Source organism: Camellia sinensis, chromosome 15 (genome assembly GCF_055761805.1).
Source record: "Camellia sinensis isolate YWXY chromosome 15, ASM5576180v1, whole genome shotgun sequence".
Taxonomy (NCBI): Eukaryota; Viridiplantae; Streptophyta; class Magnoliopsida; order Ericales; family Theaceae; genus Camellia; species Camellia sinensis.
The window spans coordinates 102541456-102560944 of NC_138975.1; the positions used below are offsets into that span (position 1 = coordinate 102541456).

Below are 19489 nucleotides of genomic sequence, written 5' to 3' on the forward strand. Positions count from 1 at the left end.
AATTTACCGTCAGTTTTGTCATTCTTCTATCTTTTTGACAATATTTTATTTTTATAACTTTCCCTCCAAAAACTAATATGAAAACCTAACGGAAATGCATTAACAGTCAGTTATAACTTCCAAATGCATTTATGCATTTGAAAACAGCTTTGAATGCTAAAAATGACTTCTTATTTACAGTTTTTAGTCTTTGAATTAGGAGATGAAGAGAGGTGTATTAGACTTGTTGATGTCACTGACTCGACACAGATCGATTCAAATCTTGATCTCCATATCGTTTCTTTACATTTTCATGGTGATTTTGGAAGAGCCCTTCACGCTCAATCCTGGGTTTAAGGCAGTGGTTCAAGAAGGCTTCAATGGCTTATTCAACGACTCATTGTCTCAGTCATTTGTGATTCAGAGAGAAGAGAAATTGGAGGAAAAAGAAAACCCAATTCGATCCCCAAAACCTTTCAATCAAATCTTATCGAATTTGACTTTCGATAGCAATGTTGTAAACAATGAAAGCAAAGAAGGGTTTTCAGGGATCGAGAAATCGGCCATGGAGGCTTTCCAAGTGGGGAAGAAGCTCTGGGAAGAGCTCGAAAAGACGTCAGATAATCGAACTGAGTCGTGCCCAGATTCGCTTTTGCTTTCAGGGTCTGAATTCTCGGGGACAGATCGAATTGTGGTGCTTCCATGTGGGCTGAAATTGGGATCGCATGTAAAGCTTGTGGGGAAGCCAAGAGAAGCTCATCCAGAGCAGACACCGAAGATTTCGCGGTTGAAGGATGGTGGGATTGAGACGGTTTCGCAGTTCATGATGGAGTTGAAAGGGTTGAAGAGTGTCGATGGAGATGATCCACCGATGATTTTGCGATTCAATCCGAGATTGAAGGGAGATTGGAGTGGGAAGCCTGTAATTGAGCTGAATACTTGTTATAGGATGATGTGGGGTACGGCACTTCGGTGTGATGGATTAAAATCTAAGGTTGATGATGAAATTGGTAAGTGAATTAATGGAGATTTTACTACATTATTTGTTTTTTAAAAAAATAAATTTCATTCAGTTGGGTTGAATAGATTGCATATGAAATTAGTTGTACAATGCACATAAGTTTTTGGAAGATAAGCATGACTATGCAAATATCTTTAGCATTGTAGCTTAGTTCAATCTTACTTGACTAGTAAGCAGACATAGAAACTAGCTTATATACAAAGCTAGTAAAGCTTCATTGATTGTTGAGATGAGGGTAGTGAAATTGAAAAAAACTGAAATCTTAAAAAAGTTGTTGGTACTGTAGTAGTGAGATTCTGAATTTTCTTTTCCTTTCCGTCCCTCACAATCCAAGGAAGAATGAAGGGAAAGTTTCAAAAGACATTTTCATTGTTTTCCATCTTTTTTTCAGACTTTCTGTTTTTGTGTTGTTCCATTGTTAGATTATCCTTAATTTAGGCTGTTCCCTTCAATAATATAAGCATTCATACTAACTTATCCGTGAATAATAATCACAAAGATGACTAATGCATTTTGGCTCTTCACATTTATCTGATTATTCCTCTGAAACTGCCCATTTTGGGTAACTTTTGCTATTCAGTTGATGGTCAAGTGAAATGTGAGAAATGGACCAGCAATAACAACTCTGACTTTTGGCTCTTCACATTTATCTGATTATTCCTCTGAAACTGCCCATTTTGGGTAACTTTTGCTATTCAGTTGATGGTCAAGTGAAATGTGAGAAATGGACCAGCAATAACAACTCTGAGGAGTCAAAGGGAACATGGTGGTTGAAGCGGTTAATTGGACGAACAAAGAAGGTGACTGGTGATCGGCCATACCCATTTGCAGAGGGCAAGCTGTTTGTCCTAACTCTTATTGTAGGCTCGGAGGGCTATCATGTCAATGTCGATGGGAGGCATGTCACCTCGTTTCCTTATCAGACTGTGAGTAAAATCCTGCAAAACCAATATTTTACAATCAATGTGAATTTCTCTTAATGTAGTTTTTTTTTTTTTATTATTATCTTCACAGGGATTCGCATTTGAGGGTACCACTAGTCTATCATTGAACGGTGATATTGATGTCCGTTCCATTTTCACAGCATCCTTGCCCACATCACATCCCCGTTTTGCATCCAGGAGGTGGCAGGCCCCACCTCATCCTGACGGGCCAGTGGAACTATTCATTGGCATCTTTTCAGCAGGTAACCATTTTGATGAGCGGACGGCTGTGAGGAGGTCTTGGATGCAGCACAATCTTATCAAGTCGTCCAATGTGGTTGCTCGTTTCTTCGTAGCACTGGTGGGTACTACTAGGTGAAGAAACTGATTTCATTTGTGATTTGAATTAGCAAATCATTTGTTTAGTTTCTTTGACGTGAAACTGATGTTTGGACAGCATTCAAGAAAAGGAGTGAATGTAGAGCTAAAGAAAGAAGCAGAGTTTTTCGGCGACATTGTTATAGTGCCTTACATGGATGCTTATGACCTTCTTGTTCTCAAAACTATTGCTATCTGTGAATATGGGGTGAGTATTGGAATGCTGTTAAATTTGGAAGAGGTAGTCCAATACGATGCTAATCTCGTTTGACGTTTTTGTTTGGTTACAGGTTCACGCAGTGTCTGCAAAGTGTATAATGAAGTGTGATGATGACACATTTGTTAGGGTGGATACAGTTATGCAGGAAGTAAAGAAAGTCCCAGATGGTAAAAGTTTTTATATGGGAAATATTAATTACAATTTTAAGGCCTTTCGTTACGGGAAATGGGGGGTCAGAATTGAGGTAACACAACACCTGAATCAATTGACTATAGAATCTTGATGTATTTTTTTTCTTACTCTTTTCTGGTGCTTCAGGAATGGCCAGAAGCAGTTTATCCGCCTTTCGCAAATGGGCCAGCCTACATCGTGTCATCAGACATTGCACGTTTTGTTGTATCTGAGTACGAAAAACATAAACTAAAAGTAGGTTAAAATACCCTTCTTGCGAATCATGGGTTTGTTATTGTGATTGTTAACTAACTAGTTCCAATCTTGTGCAGTTGTTCAGGATGGAAGACGCGAGTATGGGAATGTGGGTGGAACGGTTCAACTGCTCAAGGCCGGTGGATTATATCCACAGCTTGAAATTCTTCCAGTTTGGATGTATCGAAGATTACTACACAGCGCATTACCAGTCTCCGAAGCAGATGATCTGTTTATGGAAAAAATTGCAACGGCGAGAAAGGCCTCTGTGCTGCAACAACAGATGAAAATTGGCGTTTGATGATAGAGAATCCGAGAGAGTAAATGAATAGAAAACAAAGTTTTGCAGACATAGCATCACATACTGTGTATATTCTGTGGAAGAAGATTGATTGTTCAATATGCTTTTGGGCTACTCAATGTCCTTTAAAATTCATTCATTATTATTTTGTTTTTCTATTTTCCTTTCAGAGTAAAGAACAATCAAGTGGGTTACATGTACAGGAAACATTTTATTTCTACACTAATAATCTTTGTTCTGTATTTACATATCCACAATAACAGTACTCTCGTGTGTCCTATTTTATGGTTTAATTTAAAGCCTCGTCACAATCAATAATACATCATTCCAAAACAGAAAATTGAAAATTGAAAGGCCTCTTAATGATGTTTTAGATGTCATGATTGATATTTTATTCTATCGTCATCATAGTAAAATAGTCAATTCTCAAACGAACTTGGATAGTCATAGTTGAGAAATTTTGAGACTTAAATCACAAGTTTAGGTTTCGTGACTTTTAAAAAAATGGGATTTTGATTACAAAACTACAGGAGAGTTCATTATTGTAGATAGATTGAGAAATTAACGGAGACGCTATCGTAGAATAGAATATTAAAAAAAAAAAAAAAAGAAAGAAAGTTATTTGTAGAGAGTCAAATCTATGCAACTTCATTGCACATACAGATATTTTTGTAAGGAACAACCTTACTATTAAGCCTAATCTTACATTCCAAATTCCAATAGAATAATATATAATAGATTCTTCTTAACTGGGATCAAAATTAGCATCTTTCTTAACCCTACTGCTCACTTGGAAAGCCAAAACAATAAAACAAGACCTATGCAAAAAGAGTCTATTCCTCTTTTAGGTATTAAGAATATAAACCGACATGTTTGGTTCGTGATAAAATAAAGTGAGATAAATTGTCCACCGAAGAAAGGATATTTTGTCATTTTATGATAAAATTCTTATTCTGGAATAAGTTATCCCATCTTCTTAGACAAAATAATTTCACATATGCGAGATAAAATGACATCTAAAAAATTTCTCGATTTTGATCTGAGAATTCACTGAGTCACACTCACACACCTTGGAGTCTTCCTCGAGTCATACTCACTGCTGAGTCCGGTCCACCTAGTCCAACCAATCAAAGTCAAATAATTATAAAGAGTTGGTGCTTATAAAAGTTCTCTTTTTTTGAGCCCTTGTGTGAATGCAAAATTTAAAAACTCGGCATTTCTCTGAAAACCCAGAAAACAAAAAGGAAGAAGAGAGCAACAACAAATGAAAATGGCGGTGATTGCGCCAAAAACAATGGCAGAGATGTGGACAACGGTGGGCTCAACGATAGCTAGTTTTGTGTTTGTTTGGGCAATCATCTGCCAATACTGTCCCAACGAGCTTCGTCGCTACGTAGAAAAAAACACACATCGACTAGCAAGCTTTTTCTATCCCTATATTCGAGTTTCCATCCACGAATTCACTGGAACCCATCTCAAGCGCAGTGAAGCCTACGCCGCAGTGGAGGCATATCTCAGTGTGAATTCATCTAATAGTGCTAAGAGACTCCAAGCTGAGATGGGAAAAGACAGCAAGAAGCTAGTGCTCACAATGGATGAGAATGAGAAGGTGACAGATGAGTTTCAAGGAGTTAAAGTTTGGTGGGTTTTGAGCAAAATTGTGTCGCCACAACGGTCCATTGCGTACTATCCAGAGCCAGAGACACGATTCTACAACCTTACGTTCCATAAGCAATATAGGGAGATGATAAGCGAGTCATACCTTGAGCACGTGATGAAGAATGGGAAGGAAATTGGAGTGAAGTTCAGGCAAAGGAAGCTTTACACAAATGGCGGTACATATAAACGGTCAAGCCTCAAACAGACTATGTGGAGCCACATACCCTTTGAGCATCCGGCTACATTTGAAACAATGGCAATGGAGCCAGAGAAGAAGCAGAGATCATGGAAGATCTTCTGACTTTCAGTCAAAGTAAAGATTTTTACGCTCGGATTGGAAAGGCGTGGAAACGGGGATACCTACTATATGGTCCCCCGGGCACCGGGAAATCTACCATGATTGCTGCAATGGCAAATTTGTTGAATTATGATGTTTATGATCTTGAACTAACCGCTGTTAAAGACAATACAGAGCTAAGGAAGCTATTGATAGAGACTACAAGTAAATCTATCGTTGTGATTGAGGATGTTGATTGCTCACTTGATCTTACAGGTCAAAGAAAGAAATTAGAGAAAGCTACAGAAGACCAGAACGAGCAAGGGAAGAAGGAAACGTATCTGAAAGAACCGAGGGAAGAGAGTAACATCAGCAGAGTTACGCTTTCTGGACTTCTGAATTTCATTGACGGCCTCTGGTCTGCTTGCGGGGGAGAGAGAATAATCGTTTTCACAACTAATTATATGGAGAAGCTCGACCCTGCTCTAATAAGAAGAGGACGGATGGACAAGCATGTTGAGCTTTCATATTGTAGTTTTGAGGGATTTAAGGTACTTGTGAAGAATTACCTTAAGGTAGAAGCACATCCGTTGTTCGAATCAATTAAGCAATTGATCGACGAGGCCAAGATTACACCTGCTGACATTGCAGAGACGCTAATGCCCAAGTCCCCAAGAGAAGAAGAAGAAGATGCAGAGAAATGTCTTTCTAAACTGATCCGAGTTCTTGAGGATGCAAAGAAAGAAGTGGCTATGAAGGAGGAATCAAGAGCAAAGGATGATTCCCTGCTGCAAGACAAGCAAGAAACTGAAAAATCATTGAATTAACGGCACAAACTATGTTTCTAGATACAAATCTTATATATAAATATTCAACTTGAAAAGTGTCAAGATGGGCTTTATTCACATGTAGAAATAAAGGCTTCATTTTGGGATTTTGAGCACTGTATCACTGCATCTATCAACCATGTTATGCAAATAAAGAAAGCAACCAATCCAACTGTCACGTCAACAAGAGCATGAAATGTGGAACTAGAGCAGATAGAGTAAGAATATAAGTTACCTTTCAAGGGAGGATGGTTCCATTACAACAACGAAATCAGTTTCTAAAATTTGATCATACCATCTACAGACCCAACCAACCCAGAAGCTTGGAAGCATATCATTGCCATGACCAAGGAACATAAAACAACGGGGCTTGAACATCTAAAAGTAAAAACTTTCGGTTGTAATGTGTTAAAAAGGTTATTGTACAATGAGACTGGATAAGACAGGACTAAAGAAATCCCAACAAATTTCCCATTCATTTGCCATAGGATTCTTTGAATGTGGGCATACTAAAAAATGACTACTCAATCTACATAATGTTCTCACCATCGCGTTGCTCCCCACTGGAAATCACGAAGAAACTGAAGTAACTCTCTAATTGTAACTTCCTGGGCATATAGCAAAATTTATAGATTATGTATCATACAACCAGCTTTCGCGAGAGAAAGCGATATAACCTTCCTGTGGAGAGGGAAGCTTTAGAATTCATCTGTATCTTCACCTTTCATTGTTGTGTTGGGACCATCTTCAAAACCAGAACATGGGGCAAGTTCATTTAGGTCAAGAAATCGTCTTTTTCTTTCACCTCTGATTTCATCTTGGCCCGGGCTGTTTGATTTCTCTGGTGGTTGGTTTTGCTCTTTCTCTACTGTCTCAGGAAGCTCTTCTACAGGTTGATCTTCTTCTTTTATCTCCTCATTATCATTATTGCCCTCAGAGTCCTGACTTCCCATTGAAAATTCAGCATTATTATCAGTATCAGTACGTTCATCCGATGCATTCTCAGGTTTCATCGATTCCCCTTCTGACTCCGACGCTTCATACTGACTATAATTGATACGGTTTCTAGTGGCCCTTTTACTACGCCTTAGACCTGACTGAAGCTCACCAACTGACCTTAATTTAGTTTCCCTCCTAGTGCGGCCTGGCAATTTCTTAAATCTTTGGCGCTCATCACTATCCTCGCTCATACTCGAGGAATCATCATCAGCTTCTTCTTCCTCTTCTTCTTCATCTTCATCTTTTTCTTCATCCCCATGATACTCCTCATCTCCTTCAGAGCTGCTTGACAATTTTCTCCTTTGTTTCCGCTGCCTCAAATATTCTTCATCATATACAGCTTCTCCAACTATATCATCATCACTATCATAGTCAGCATCATTGTCTGAAACAACATCAACAAAATCTTTTGCTGAATACCGTTGAGGCCTCTGTCTTCGCCGATTACTATATAGCACAAGATATCAGTTAGTGTTTGGCTGAATTATGGCAACAAGAATTTTAGATAGAACGAAGTAAAGGCTACCTGCGGTCTGCTAGTTCAGGGTTATGGTCCATATCAGTTTCATCATAATCAAATGACTTTGGAGATGGAGCGTCGAAAGAGTCTTGATGAGGAATTTGAGGACCACCACTCCACCTACCATTTATAGAAGCATCAGGGTTTGCAGCGATTTCTCTTCTGACAGTAGGCTCTGGCGATGGCTGTTTCTGCCTGATTTAAGAGTAAAGCGAAACAAATAAGTAATTGTTAGCAAATACATTTAAAAAAAATTAAAAAAAAAAAAAAGAAAAACAAATTCCTCTAAAAAGTGTATGGATCATGTAGTCCTATACAGAATATGAAATGGTGTTGCCTCGGTGACAAAATTCATACTTGGTCAGCTTGATAGCCTCATTGATCGATCGGTCATAATCATCTGCAAAATGGTTCACCACATCAGTAAGCTATACAAATATCAAACCTCACATAACAATAAAATCAGCACAGTAAAAAATCACCCACTATGATGTTGCCACATTATATTGCGGATGCACAGAACCATATAAAAAGAACCATAAATAAAGGGCATAAGAAAGTTTCTAACAAGATTAAGACAAATCTAAACAATATGTTCAACGAAATAGACAAGAAAGCACAATTAAGGAATTAGTATTATTCTCCTTCCAAATTTCAGCCAACACTACTATTATATTTTTCCATCACGTGAGCTACAGAAGAACTTGCACAACGGAGGTTTCTTATAATGGGGTGCATTAATGCGGCATATCATGCAACACAAAATAATTTAATCTAAATATCTCATTACACTTAAATTGAACCAAGGGGCACACACACCATCACATCTGCCCCAAACAAATGGAAGGATGTGTCATCTACCAAAAAGTTGATTGCATTCGCAGGTGTAAAGAAATTACCAACAAATAAAATAAAATAAAATAATACAAAAATCTGCAAACTGCAAATTCTCAGATCAGATAGTAAACATAAAACGCTCACCAGTTTGGTGAAAGACAACAGATTTTCCAGAAGGAACTAAAAATAGCCCTGCAAACCCCAGCATTCCAGCATAAAAGGGGAAAAAGAAAAGCTGTGCTTTGAATCTTTTTTAGTATAGAAGGAGTTACACTAATGTTTGTGCTTATGTTTTTGGTAAGAAGACCAGATTAAAACAGGGAATGCTAATGTGGCAACACAAAAAATGCTGAATTTAATCATAGCTTATCAATTATCAGTAGAAAACCAAGAAGGGTTATTTTGATGCATATAAGATTAAGCAAAAATAATAGGGAAAATGAACAGAGTCAATTTCATACTCTTACCAAAAGTATATGTGACAGGTTTTCTATCACGAAGGGAGCGTCCTGGAGCAAGCCCATCCACATTCAGCATATTATCAAGAAGAAGAGCTTGCCTATGCTGTTTTTTCAGCAGCTTCTCTTTCCTCTGTAAAAATGATAATTGAAAAACTTATAGATTTCATAACACCAATATAGATAAATAGAAATAAATATTATGCGATCTTTAAAGAGAATAACTGATGAGAGTAAGTCAAGAAACATCTAAAAAAATAGATCTCTAAGTCGAGAAAAGTGGAACCAGTGACTACCTTATGGACCTTCTCAATCTCTGGGAGCATGTCATTCTTCAACTTCTTCCCAAGTGAAGCCTCAGTTCTATTTTTACTTGAGAAAAGCTTCTCCTGCAAACAGAAGATGGACAATTTGTAAGTGAGAGGACAAGTTTATAATTTAAATCAGTGTTAAATACCCCAAATATCAGCAAGCGATAACATTCTTCATCACAAGGTAAGTGGTTTACAGAGCACTTTCCATGTCAACATTTTCAGATGACTGCTTTAAAATCTAGAAAATATTGATTGAATTCAAAAATCAGTAGCAGCAAATGGCCATCTAAAACTGTTTTTTCTTAGAATAATTTGTTGTCTAATGTGTAAATATCAAACGGTTCAAAAACAAAAGTGTAAATATCAAAGAAAATCATCCACTATAATTTTTTATGTTAGGCATTCTTAAATTCCTCCAAGAAAGTTTTACCATAGAGGCCAAGAGCGAATAAATCAAAAGGAAGCACCTTGTGTTGGGTCTCTCTCTCTCTCTCTCTCTCTCTCTCTCACACACACACACACACACAAGAAAAAAAAGAAAAAAAAACAAAGAACAAACTAATACAACAAAAGAGTGAGGAGGAGGTGTTATTAAGGGTGAAAAATAACTTATTTGATGATAAAAGGAGAACAAAGAGAGAATTGAAGATTTCTCCAAAAATATGAGCGCAGGGTGGGAGGAACATTACAAAAATTCTACAACTTAAATAAAAAGAACAAGGCCAGCATGTAAACTCCTACAAAGTCCTCCAATGTAAGATACTTTGTCCAAACCCAAAGCTAGGACATCCATTCCAAAATTGAACCATCTAGGAGTCCAATCAATGGACCAAATATACATCTTTGAGATATCAGCCACTCATTTGAAAAACACTGTAAAACTAAGAGCTCTTCAAGCTTAAGCATAAGGCCCTTGAGGCACTGATTTTTTTTTTTTTTTTTTTTTAACTCTAATAATATAATCTCAACCATTTTGAATTGAAATGAACATATGATGTTGCATCCACACTAAATCATAGCATATAACAAAGGGCTACATCTTTTTTTTTAATTTGTTTTTTAGTTTTTTTTTTTTTTTTCTATGAAGTTAAGAACTTTTTTCTTCATTTTGGCTAAGCAACTGATACTTTGGCTACTGTTGGAAACAAAATTATTGTTGAGCAGTTAATCAATTCTTTTGCCTTTTTATGTCTCCAAATGTTAAAATGTTAGTATTCGTTGGATTTCTTATGTATTTGTTGAATATTGATATTTATGAATATTTAGTATTTAGAATGTTGGATGCATTATGCTTTTTGAAATTATTGGATTTTTTTTCTTTTTTTTTGGGTAAATATCCTTAGTGTTTCTCCTTGCTTCGATGAAGTCATCACCTTGCCTCATTGCCTTGCACTTAGGCCTCATGAGATCATGCTGCCTCAGTATGCTTTTCACCTTAAGAAACACTGATAAAGTGGTACCCATGCAACTCACCCCCCCAACAAACAAAAAAAAACTCATTTCCTAATGTAATGAAGGCAGTTTCTTATGAACTATGCAACACCCACCAACTTGTACATTAATGTACCATACCCCACTACGTCACTTCTCGTCTTTAGCACCCCAATATCTCTGAAGGTTAACAGTTCCATAAATCTCTAAGCCCAAGTACCAAGAAGATAAAGCGGCAAATGAACCAATCTATTAATGAACAACTCAGACTCAGCTTGCCAAAAGGCTAGTTATAAGGACAAAAGCCCAAGTTTATGCCCCACTTTTGGGTTTGTTTTTTAACGAGCTAAGCTCAAGAAACTCCTGGCTCTGCTCACCAATGCATCAAAATATGACAGTTAATATCTTGAAGATGCTTCAAAAGGTGTGAACCCACCAAGGCCAATCAATATGCATCGAAAGGAGTGGTCAAAAACCATGAAAAGTGTAAAAAAGAGAGCGGCTTTGTAAGGCCAATCAAAGACTGATATTTGTTCACTATAACACGATAAAGGTACACTGATTTGCATACATACTTTCTCAAAAGAATCTCCATTTATTCCTGATATTCCTGATCTGTAGAGGAAGATCATATCACTCACTTTCATCTCAGATCTGGACATGCAGTCTGTCTCTACCCATAGAATACTTCAACACACTTAGATCATGATAACAGGAAGGTTTCCTAGGAATTACTGTTTTACCAACATGCATCCTTCCTTTCCCTTTACCTAATTTTCATCAGAAAATACAGTGGCAGTAACCACTGAGCATGACTAACCAACAGAAAACCAGGAGACAGGTTTGAAGCCTAACTTTAACGTTCAAATTTAGGACTAACTGTAGAGAGCCATTATCATCAAATTGAAATGAAGCTTCAAATTGGGTGGAACACCTCCCATCCTTGTGCAGATCCCCCCTCTCCAAAACCCCTCCTCTGCTCCACCGTCAATCCCCTCCATTTTATCCTCAAATAGTCAGATCACTTGATCAAGTTAACATCATCCTCCAAAAGGTTCTCAAAAACCTGCCCTTTCTCCCCTTCTGAAAAATCATAACCACAGACTGCCTCCCCCACTACTAAAACTAACCTTCCTACTACAACACTAACCCTAGAACTTCATCATATACAACCTCCTCCCCAGCTTCTCTCCTGGACCCCTCCTTAACCACCCCATCCGTTTTTAACAGACCAACCCCAACACCTTTCCACAACTTTTCTTTTCTTTTTTCTTTTTTTCCCCAGAATTAAGCTTAATTGTTTCAGATCTGCTCATATTACTGGGTCAAAGATTCAAAGATTACTACACTTGGACAACTATCCTGTTTGAGTCAGGAGTTTAAGGATGTATGAATTTTATCTTTTCCAATTTTAATTAAACTTCCCTCCCTCCCTCCCCCCCCCCCCTCCCTCCCTCCCTTCCTCCCTCCCTCTCTCTCTCTCTCTCTCTCGTCCTCCCTTTGTTATCATCTTTGTTTCAATAAAATTGTTTTGTTGCTAAAAAATAAAAACAACGCCCAATTAGTACACATTAATGTGTTTGATAGGGGAAAGATTGAGTACACACTTAACCTTTGGCATAGTACACAAAATGGTTGCTCTGTGACTTGAACCAATAACCTCAAGGTTATTAGGCCAAGATTTTAACATTGAACCAATGGTTACCCCGCATGCTTATCACGTTGAACAAAGTGTATATTGGTGAGAAATATGAATAATTTCCTTCTCTTACCCTCATTTTGTAGTCACATTCTTGTCATATGACTGGATTCTGTTAAGATTTAAACAATAGAGTAACAGAAAGGGGATATTGACACTTGTGCAGGGATTAAAGTAAGATTTGACCAAAAGTGCATGGGGTTGGCTGTCACAATTTCACATGTAAGGACCAAAGTGAGATTTAACCAAAAGTGTAGGGGATTAACTGTCATGACCAACATGAGATTTGGTGCAAAGTGCAGGGGAGCAAAGTGTAATTTACCCAAAAAATTGTCTATAATGAGATCATTCAAAAATCAGAGCAGACATACAAAGGAAAACTAGGCTCTGTTTGGACTGGCTTTTCATGGCTCTTTTTGGAATGGCTTTTAATATAAGGGTCTCTTCTTTTCAATTGAATTTGGCAGTTACATAGGTTTTTTTTTTCCCATTCATGGCCATTTTCAATTTTTGTAAGTTGAATTAAGGAGGAAAAGGTATACATTTAAATAATCAAATGCAAAGGTTCTGAATTTTTTTTCTTATGTAATTCCATTCCTTCCCCTTCCTCACTCCCTGCTCCATCCAATAATAATAAGGAAAAAGGAGAAGAGAAAAAAAAAAAAATTAATCAAAAATAACATTTGGCAACTTTGCCATAAAATTACTTGTTTACAAAAAAAAATATATATATATATATATATATATAGGGGTTTTTTTAAAATAAATAAAAATAAATAAATAAAACTTGTTTGGTATATATATGTTTCAAAACCTGTAAAAAGAAACAATAAAACATGTTTGTTGAATGGCCGGAGGTAGTGGTCGGAGGTGGGGGTAGCCAAAGGTGGAGGTGGCTGGCAGTGGTGGTGATTGGAGGTGTTGGGGGGAGGGAGGAAGGAATGAAACTTATTCTGAAAACAAGCCAAAACTCCTTTTTCTTGATCCTTCAATTTTTATAACTTAAAAATGTTGCCTTCCCAAATGTATTTTGTTTAATTTTTAAAAACAGAAAATGAAAACATTACTAAATGAGCCAGCATCTAGACATGTTTAAATACGGAAGGTTCAAAAAATAATAATTAAAAATAAATAAATTAACTTACAGAAACATCTTGAAATTCATCCAAATTAGTTGCAACTGTTTCCCACTGGTAAGATGAACTAGGAATTGGCTGTACATTCTTTCCTTTTCCTTTCTTCACCTCCACTTTTCTAATCTCTCGGTACAACCGATGACCAATTATGGGATCATCTTCATACCTACACATCAAAAAACAGATCAGCAGATAGACAAAGCATATACTACAAATCAAATACACAACATAACAACAGTTACCAAAAACAGTATTATTATTAGTTTTTTTTTTATCAAAAAACAATAGATTTTGTGGACCTTCAACAACCAGTGCAAAATCCACAACAAAAGCACAACTATCTTACCAATACGAGATTCCATAAGAATCACCCCCAACACGTTCCTTGCGGAATGCTGAAAGTTGAACACCATGTTTGATTGAGTCATCTATATAGTTCCGAATATCTTCTTGCTGCAAAATAAGACAATTATTTCCAATTCTTCTGTTATATGCTTCAAATCCATCATTATCTTAGCACTCAGATCATTTATTACTAAAACATATCTTTGTATTTTATTTTATTTTTAAAGACGAAAACATAACTAATGGCAAATAATTTGACAGTTATATTACTACGGTTGGCATTGTAAATTTTGAAAAATTACATATAATACACACTTTCATATGACAATAATAAAATAGAATTACAAAGTACTAGGATAATAAAGCATGTCTGCAACCAAAAAAAAAAAAACATTTCTAGCTATGTTATGCAAAAGAAAAGTTTTGAAGAAATTGTGAAATCATACTGCTAGATGAAGTGGAAGCATAAATAGAGAAATAAAATATATACATCATATTTATATCATTCTGCATTAAACAATGCAAACTTTACATTAGCTTGACATAAAAACCTTTGGATGATCTAGAGCTAAAATGGAAGTCACATTAGCATATTGTCACAGCACAAAGTTGGGAAGAGCAGTAAGTATTCAAAAGTAAACAACTATTTGGTAATGATAATACCTCGACTCGGATATCACATAAGGCTTTCAAAATCACCACACGAACCCCAGGATCGAGTGAATTATATGCTTCAATCTCAGCCCTAACATATGAACAAGGTAAACCCATAAATATGCATTAAGTCCATAAACTTGAATTTTACGAAGATTCAAGATAGCTTACCCATGTGATGCAACTATTGGTAGCTCCCCTTCTGCAACCTGCAATAAAGTTCCAAAGTCATGTTAACTAATTCATGTGCAACACTGTCCAGCATTAGCTTTAAAAAGCACAGAAATCATGCTACCCAATGCCACCAATCTCTCAATTTTCGGCATAGAACAGTAATCCAAGTATTATGTCCAAGGGCCATTCGAGTAACAGGAGGGATTGCCTGTAGAAAATGAAACAAAATTAATAAACAAAGCTTCTTGCAGCAGTAAATCACCACCGCTATAAATATATATATTGCACAACCAAATCACAAATTGTAACACAATTGTGTGGCATATAACTGCTGCTGGTTGCTTTTCAAATGTAATCTTTTTGGTGCTAGCATTTAATTATGCACTTCAGATAGGGTTTCTTTAGCTAGGCTCTAGTGATTGATGTTTATTTTGTTGCCTACTCTGCAGGTCCTTCAGGCATGTTTGCTTTTGCCTAGTCTCTTGGCCAATCTCTTAAGCTAGACTTTTAAGAATCTCTCCTTTGATGATGTGTTACCTAGCGGGGTGTACATTGAACTTTATTGTAATATTTGATTTTGGTAATAAAATACTTACCCCAAAAATTATATATCTTTCAGCCTCAAAAACCTAAGATATTCAACCCTAATCAAGCCTTTCTCCTGCTGCCCTAATTCAATTTAGGGGTCACTACTTGTAGGTGAGTGCTTCCGCGCTCGTCCTAGTCAAAGAATGTTCTTCAATCTCCATTGTATATTTATTGTAATTTCAACTGTAGCATGTTTCAAACATCAAATTAGAGTTTTTAGAATTCCAACCACATAGCTTTCGAATTTCTTTGGTTTAGATTCTATAAAATTAATTTCTATTTGGTCCATTCAATACATAAAGGTTATTGCTTTTCAAAATTGTAGTTATATAACTGGACAATTTATGTTAGAACTGTTGTTCAAACTTCTAAGTCCCATAAGCAAGAAAGAAAACTTCAATAGAAACATTGTTGCTTGCCTACAGCAATGTGAAATTGATGTAAATTGCCATTCATATGTAAGACATGCATCAAAAGAAGATTGAATCCACTTGAATTATGAAATACTAATTACATGTCAGCAAGTTTTGCAGGGAAACATGTTAGCCAAATAGAAAATAAAATTTCATATCAGCAGATCAAAAGACAGTTGACAACAATAACAACAATCTCAACCCCCAAAAGAACTTTTTAACCTTATGTATCACGCAATTAAGTCTATATCTTATTGCACCCCAGATATCTCACTGATATATCATCAAGGTCCATTTTCCATTTGCTGAATCCCCAAGTCTAAGACCCACACCACATATAATTTTCATTCCAGCCTCAATATGGGTTGCTAACTAAAGGTATCTTGAATCAATCCAACTTTAGACAGAAAATGCAGTTTTTACTTGCCAAGTTTGTGGATAAAATTGGTGTCCTGATTTGTCCATCTCACCTTAGGAGTAGAGACCATCATTCAACTTCCAATATCCTCTATTAAATCTCATGTCATGGAATTTTTTCGAGTCTTTTAAGTTCACATAGCTAGTTCCAATATAAAATAAAATTATCTTGCTCGCAAGCAATAAAAGAAACATGTTTACACTAAGTTTTCCACTATACCAAAGTCAACCAAACAGGATTCCCTATAATTGAAGGACACCCATACCAACTTAGCCAAATACGCTTAGACAAACTGCAAAATAACCTGAAGCCCATCTGATCAAAAGCATCAGTACAGAAATTAGTCTTGCAACTATCAATAATTTATTAGCTAAGAAAGCCAGAGGGTTTCTCAGCAATCTATGATCTCCACCAACACAGTTAAAAGAGGAAGAAAGACTGTGGTTAGCGTCTTCCTTCTGAACAAGTGGAGGCAACCCTACAAACTCAATTTCAGACTGATAATCATCAATAATTAATTCTAAGCTTGGAAATTACTAAAAACATACATCTAAATTCGCAAAACAAAAAAAGAATTGCAGCAACACTCGACTACAATTAAAGAAAACTCCATATTTCCATTTACCTAAAGGTGAATACCATTAAGATTTAGAATACATTCAACATATTTATATATGTGTCGATGAAACTCAAAGATTATCACATTCTCATACAGGGACATTTATTTCTCAGTAGTTCTGCAGTTGATTACATCTCCAGGATAGTTCAGCCGTCCAAACAAAACAGCAGAGAACTAAAATGGCATTGTTCTGACTGTCAAATAATAAAATGTGGATAAACACTCACCGAAGGAAACAAAAACAAATCAAAGACTAGATTTTCAATTCCAGTTCCCAGTTTTAGAAGTTAAATAAAGCAACATTTGATTTCATAAGCAATAGAAATACCTCAAAAAACAGTGATAAAATGATGCCTATAGTTCTCAACCCAAAAATGCAAAGAAGGAAAGCTCAATTTGCACACAGCAAACTAGTTTTGTCACTTGAAAAACACAAAGTAATTTCTTCAAAGTAGAGCACCAACCTTCAACAAAGGTATATGTATATCACCCAAAGTGTTGTTTGGGGTAATCAACGCAGTCTCAAACTCCTCTGCTGAGAATTCAACTTTAATATTCAAATAGGACCTAAAAACCTACAAAAACACAATCCATAAGCCCTACCCCACCTCAAAAAACCCAAATTCCACAACAAAGATTCAAACTTTTTCTCAGCTCACATTCAAGAAATTTAGAATTGAACCCAATTCCCACATCGACCGTAGACTCCACCTCGGCAACTGAGACGGCGGCGGCTCCACCGTCAGCGGTGTTACAATCTTACATTGCGGCGGCGGCGGTCGGGATGGCTCCGGCGACTTCTCCCGCACCCGGTCCTTCCTGGCCGCCCTCTGCTTCCGCTCCGCCGCCGCAGCCTCCGCCGCATACAACCTCGCCGCAGCACGTGCCGTGCACGCCCTGGAAGGTCGCTCCTTCCTCACTATATTGTTGATTCCATTGTGGGTATTTTTGTTTTCGATGTTGTGATTGTTTTCGGAGTGTTTTTGGTGATGTTGTTGGGGTTCGTGGTCATGGGGGTGGATCGGAGAGGAGGGTTCGTCGGGCATGGCGGGGAGATCGGGAGGGTTGGGATTGTGTACGGAAGGGTCACATCGGAGATCAGGGGATTGCATTGGAAAATCAACAAGATGAAGTGAGGGGATTGGAGAGAGAAAGTATGGGTAGAGTGAGAAACAGAGAAGAAGAATTTGGGGAGAGAAAGAGATGGGTTTTGGAGATAAACAGATTGAAGCTCCAAAGAACCATCTCACATGTCTGTGTGTCTGTGTGTATTGTTGTATTGTGTTCGACGATGGAAGAGAAAGTCCAATGACGAAGAAAAGAAAGTGAGGAGAGAGAAGGGAAAGGAGGACAATAATCGGAAATTGGAGGAGAATTAGATTAGATAGATGAGGTTAATTTGGGTAGATTGGAGGAGAATTAGATTAGATAGATGAGGTTAATTTGGGTAATAATTAATTTCATCTGTGTTGGTAAATGTGGTATTTTTCTCTCCTGATGATTTGATATTTTTGTTGTTTTTTTTTATGGGTCGATTTTGATTTGGGTTTGGGATGGTGGATTAGGGCAAGGAGGAAGCAAACATTGCTAGGGTAAGGTAAGGTTTGATGAAAAATCAATTTTGACAAAGTTTTTATCAAGGCGTAAACGGTTCAGTGCAGTTAGGGGTGAAATCGATTCAGTTCGGTCGATTTTTTTTACTAGTTTTGCACCGAACCGATCATTTCGGTTTCTTATATTTGTGAACCGAACCGCCCAGAAAAATGACATAAACCGGCGCGGTTCGATTTATTACGGTGCGGTACGGTTTTTTCGATTTTTCGATTTTTTTGCCTTTTTTTCCCCTAGTTGAGCCTTATATTTTGGGCCCATATTTCTATCCATTTTGCATAAAATTTGGGCTCAGGCTATGTAATTCCTACATAGGTTTGGGGCTTCACATTTTGGGCCTATTAATATTATATAAGTCGGTTCGGTTCGGTTCGGTTCGGTCCAAAAAACCAAAAATCGTAAATCGAACCGAATGTACAGAAAAATATAAACCAAACCGAACCGAACGATTGAAAACTTAAAACACCGACCGAAAACCATTCTGTTCGGTCGGTTTAGTCGGCCCTTCCGGTTATCCTTTCATCCCTAAGTGCAGTGATATTGGCCCTGTTTGGTAGGGTTTATTTTCAATTTATTTCAGCTTTTAGCTTAATTTAAGCTATTTTGATGTGTTTAGTTCAGCTTAACAATACAGCTTATAACTTTTTGTAAGTCAAAAATCAACTTCTTTTTTGAGTGGGGGACGAGAAACTTAATTTATAAGTCAAAAATCAGCTTAGTTCACAGTTATAAGGTATAAGTTGTTAGGCTACACTTTCCCACAGTTCTACCAAACAGGGCCATTAAGGCCTCGCTTAAGAAGAGATCCGTTTAGCTAAAAAGTTAAAAAGTCATTAAAAAAATCAAAAAAGTCAACAATTCATACTAAAAAGTCAAAAATTTTCTTTTCTCTCTACTTTTTGCACATCTTTTCGTAAAAAGTCAAAAAATCATCCCAAATATACTAGTTTTTTTTAGCTCATATTTTAGTGAAATAGTCAAAAAAATTACTAAATTAGTCTGTTCCCAAACGAGTCCTAAGAGTATATTTAGTACCAAACTGATCCTTTCAGTTTTTATAATTAAGAAATCGATACAAACTGTATGCTATGGTTTGATTTTATCAATTTTGTTGATTTGATATAAAAGAGAAATTAAATGAAATTTTAAAAAGTTTTATAGCAAATTATAGAATTTTACATTGAAAATAAATAAAGAAAATATATGAGAATTGCTCTATAAATATTTTTTTCTCTAATTTTTATCACAAAAGTGTATTTTAT

The 19489-nt window shown here is 36.6% G+C and overlaps 2 protein-coding genes and 1 pseudogene across 3 annotated transcripts; 2 read left to right on the top strand and 1 right to left on the bottom strand.

Annotated features, from left to right (window-relative positions):
- Positions 1 to 187: 187 nt before the first annotated feature.
- LOC114259617 (hydroxyproline O-galactosyltransferase GALT6) lies at positions 188 to 3259 on the top strand. Its single transcript, XM_082909856.1, is given in 6 exon segments — positions 188 to 989; positions 1700 to 1926; positions 2015 to 2509; positions 2592 to 2765; positions 2840 to 2947; positions 3025 to 3259. Coding segments are annotated over 6 exon segments (2001 nt in total). The 5' UTR covers positions 188 to 202; the 3' UTR covers positions 3235 to 3259.
- An 816-nt stretch (positions 3260 to 4075) lies between these two features.
- LOC114259527 (AAA-ATPase ASD, mitochondrial pseudogene) lies at positions 4076 to 6122 on the top strand (annotated as a pseudogene). The gene has a single exon (XR_014357056.1). The product of XR_014357056.1 is annotated as an AAA-ATPase ASD, mitochondrial pseudogene (transcript).
- A 103-nt stretch (positions 6123 to 6225) lies between these two features.
- On the bottom strand, positions 6226 to 18179 carry LOC114259526 (DDT domain-containing protein DDR4). The gene is made up of 12 exons (XM_028199543.2): positions 17276 to 18179; positions 17081 to 17191; positions 14700 to 14786; positions 14576 to 14613; positions 14414 to 14495; positions 13752 to 13858; positions 13415 to 13571; positions 9122 to 9214; positions 8835 to 8958; positions 7888 to 7930; positions 7537 to 7725; positions 6226 to 7457 (listed from the first exon to the last, which is right to left on the bottom strand). The coding sequence occupies exons 1-12, from the start codon at positions 17726 to 17728 to the stop codon at positions 6710 to 6712; spliced, it is 2232 nt and encodes a 743-aa protein (XP_028055344.2). The 5' UTR covers positions 17729 to 18179; the 3' UTR covers positions 6226 to 6709.
- Between the last annotated feature and the right edge of the window lie 1310 nt (positions 18180 to 19489).

Coding starts and splice junctions, on each gene's coding strand:
- LOC114259526 (XM_028199543.2), bottom strand. CDS start 17,728: ATGCAATCCCCTGATCTCCGATGTGACCCTTCCGTACACAATCCCAAC. Junction 8,959..9,121: donor AGATTGAGAAGGTCCATAAG/GTAGTCACTGGT, acceptor TCATTTTTACAG/AGGAAAGAGAAGCTGCTGAA. Junction 7,458..7,536: donor CCTGAACTAGCAGACCGCAG/GTAGCCTTTACT, acceptor TGTGCTATATAG/TAATCGGCGAAGACAGAGGC.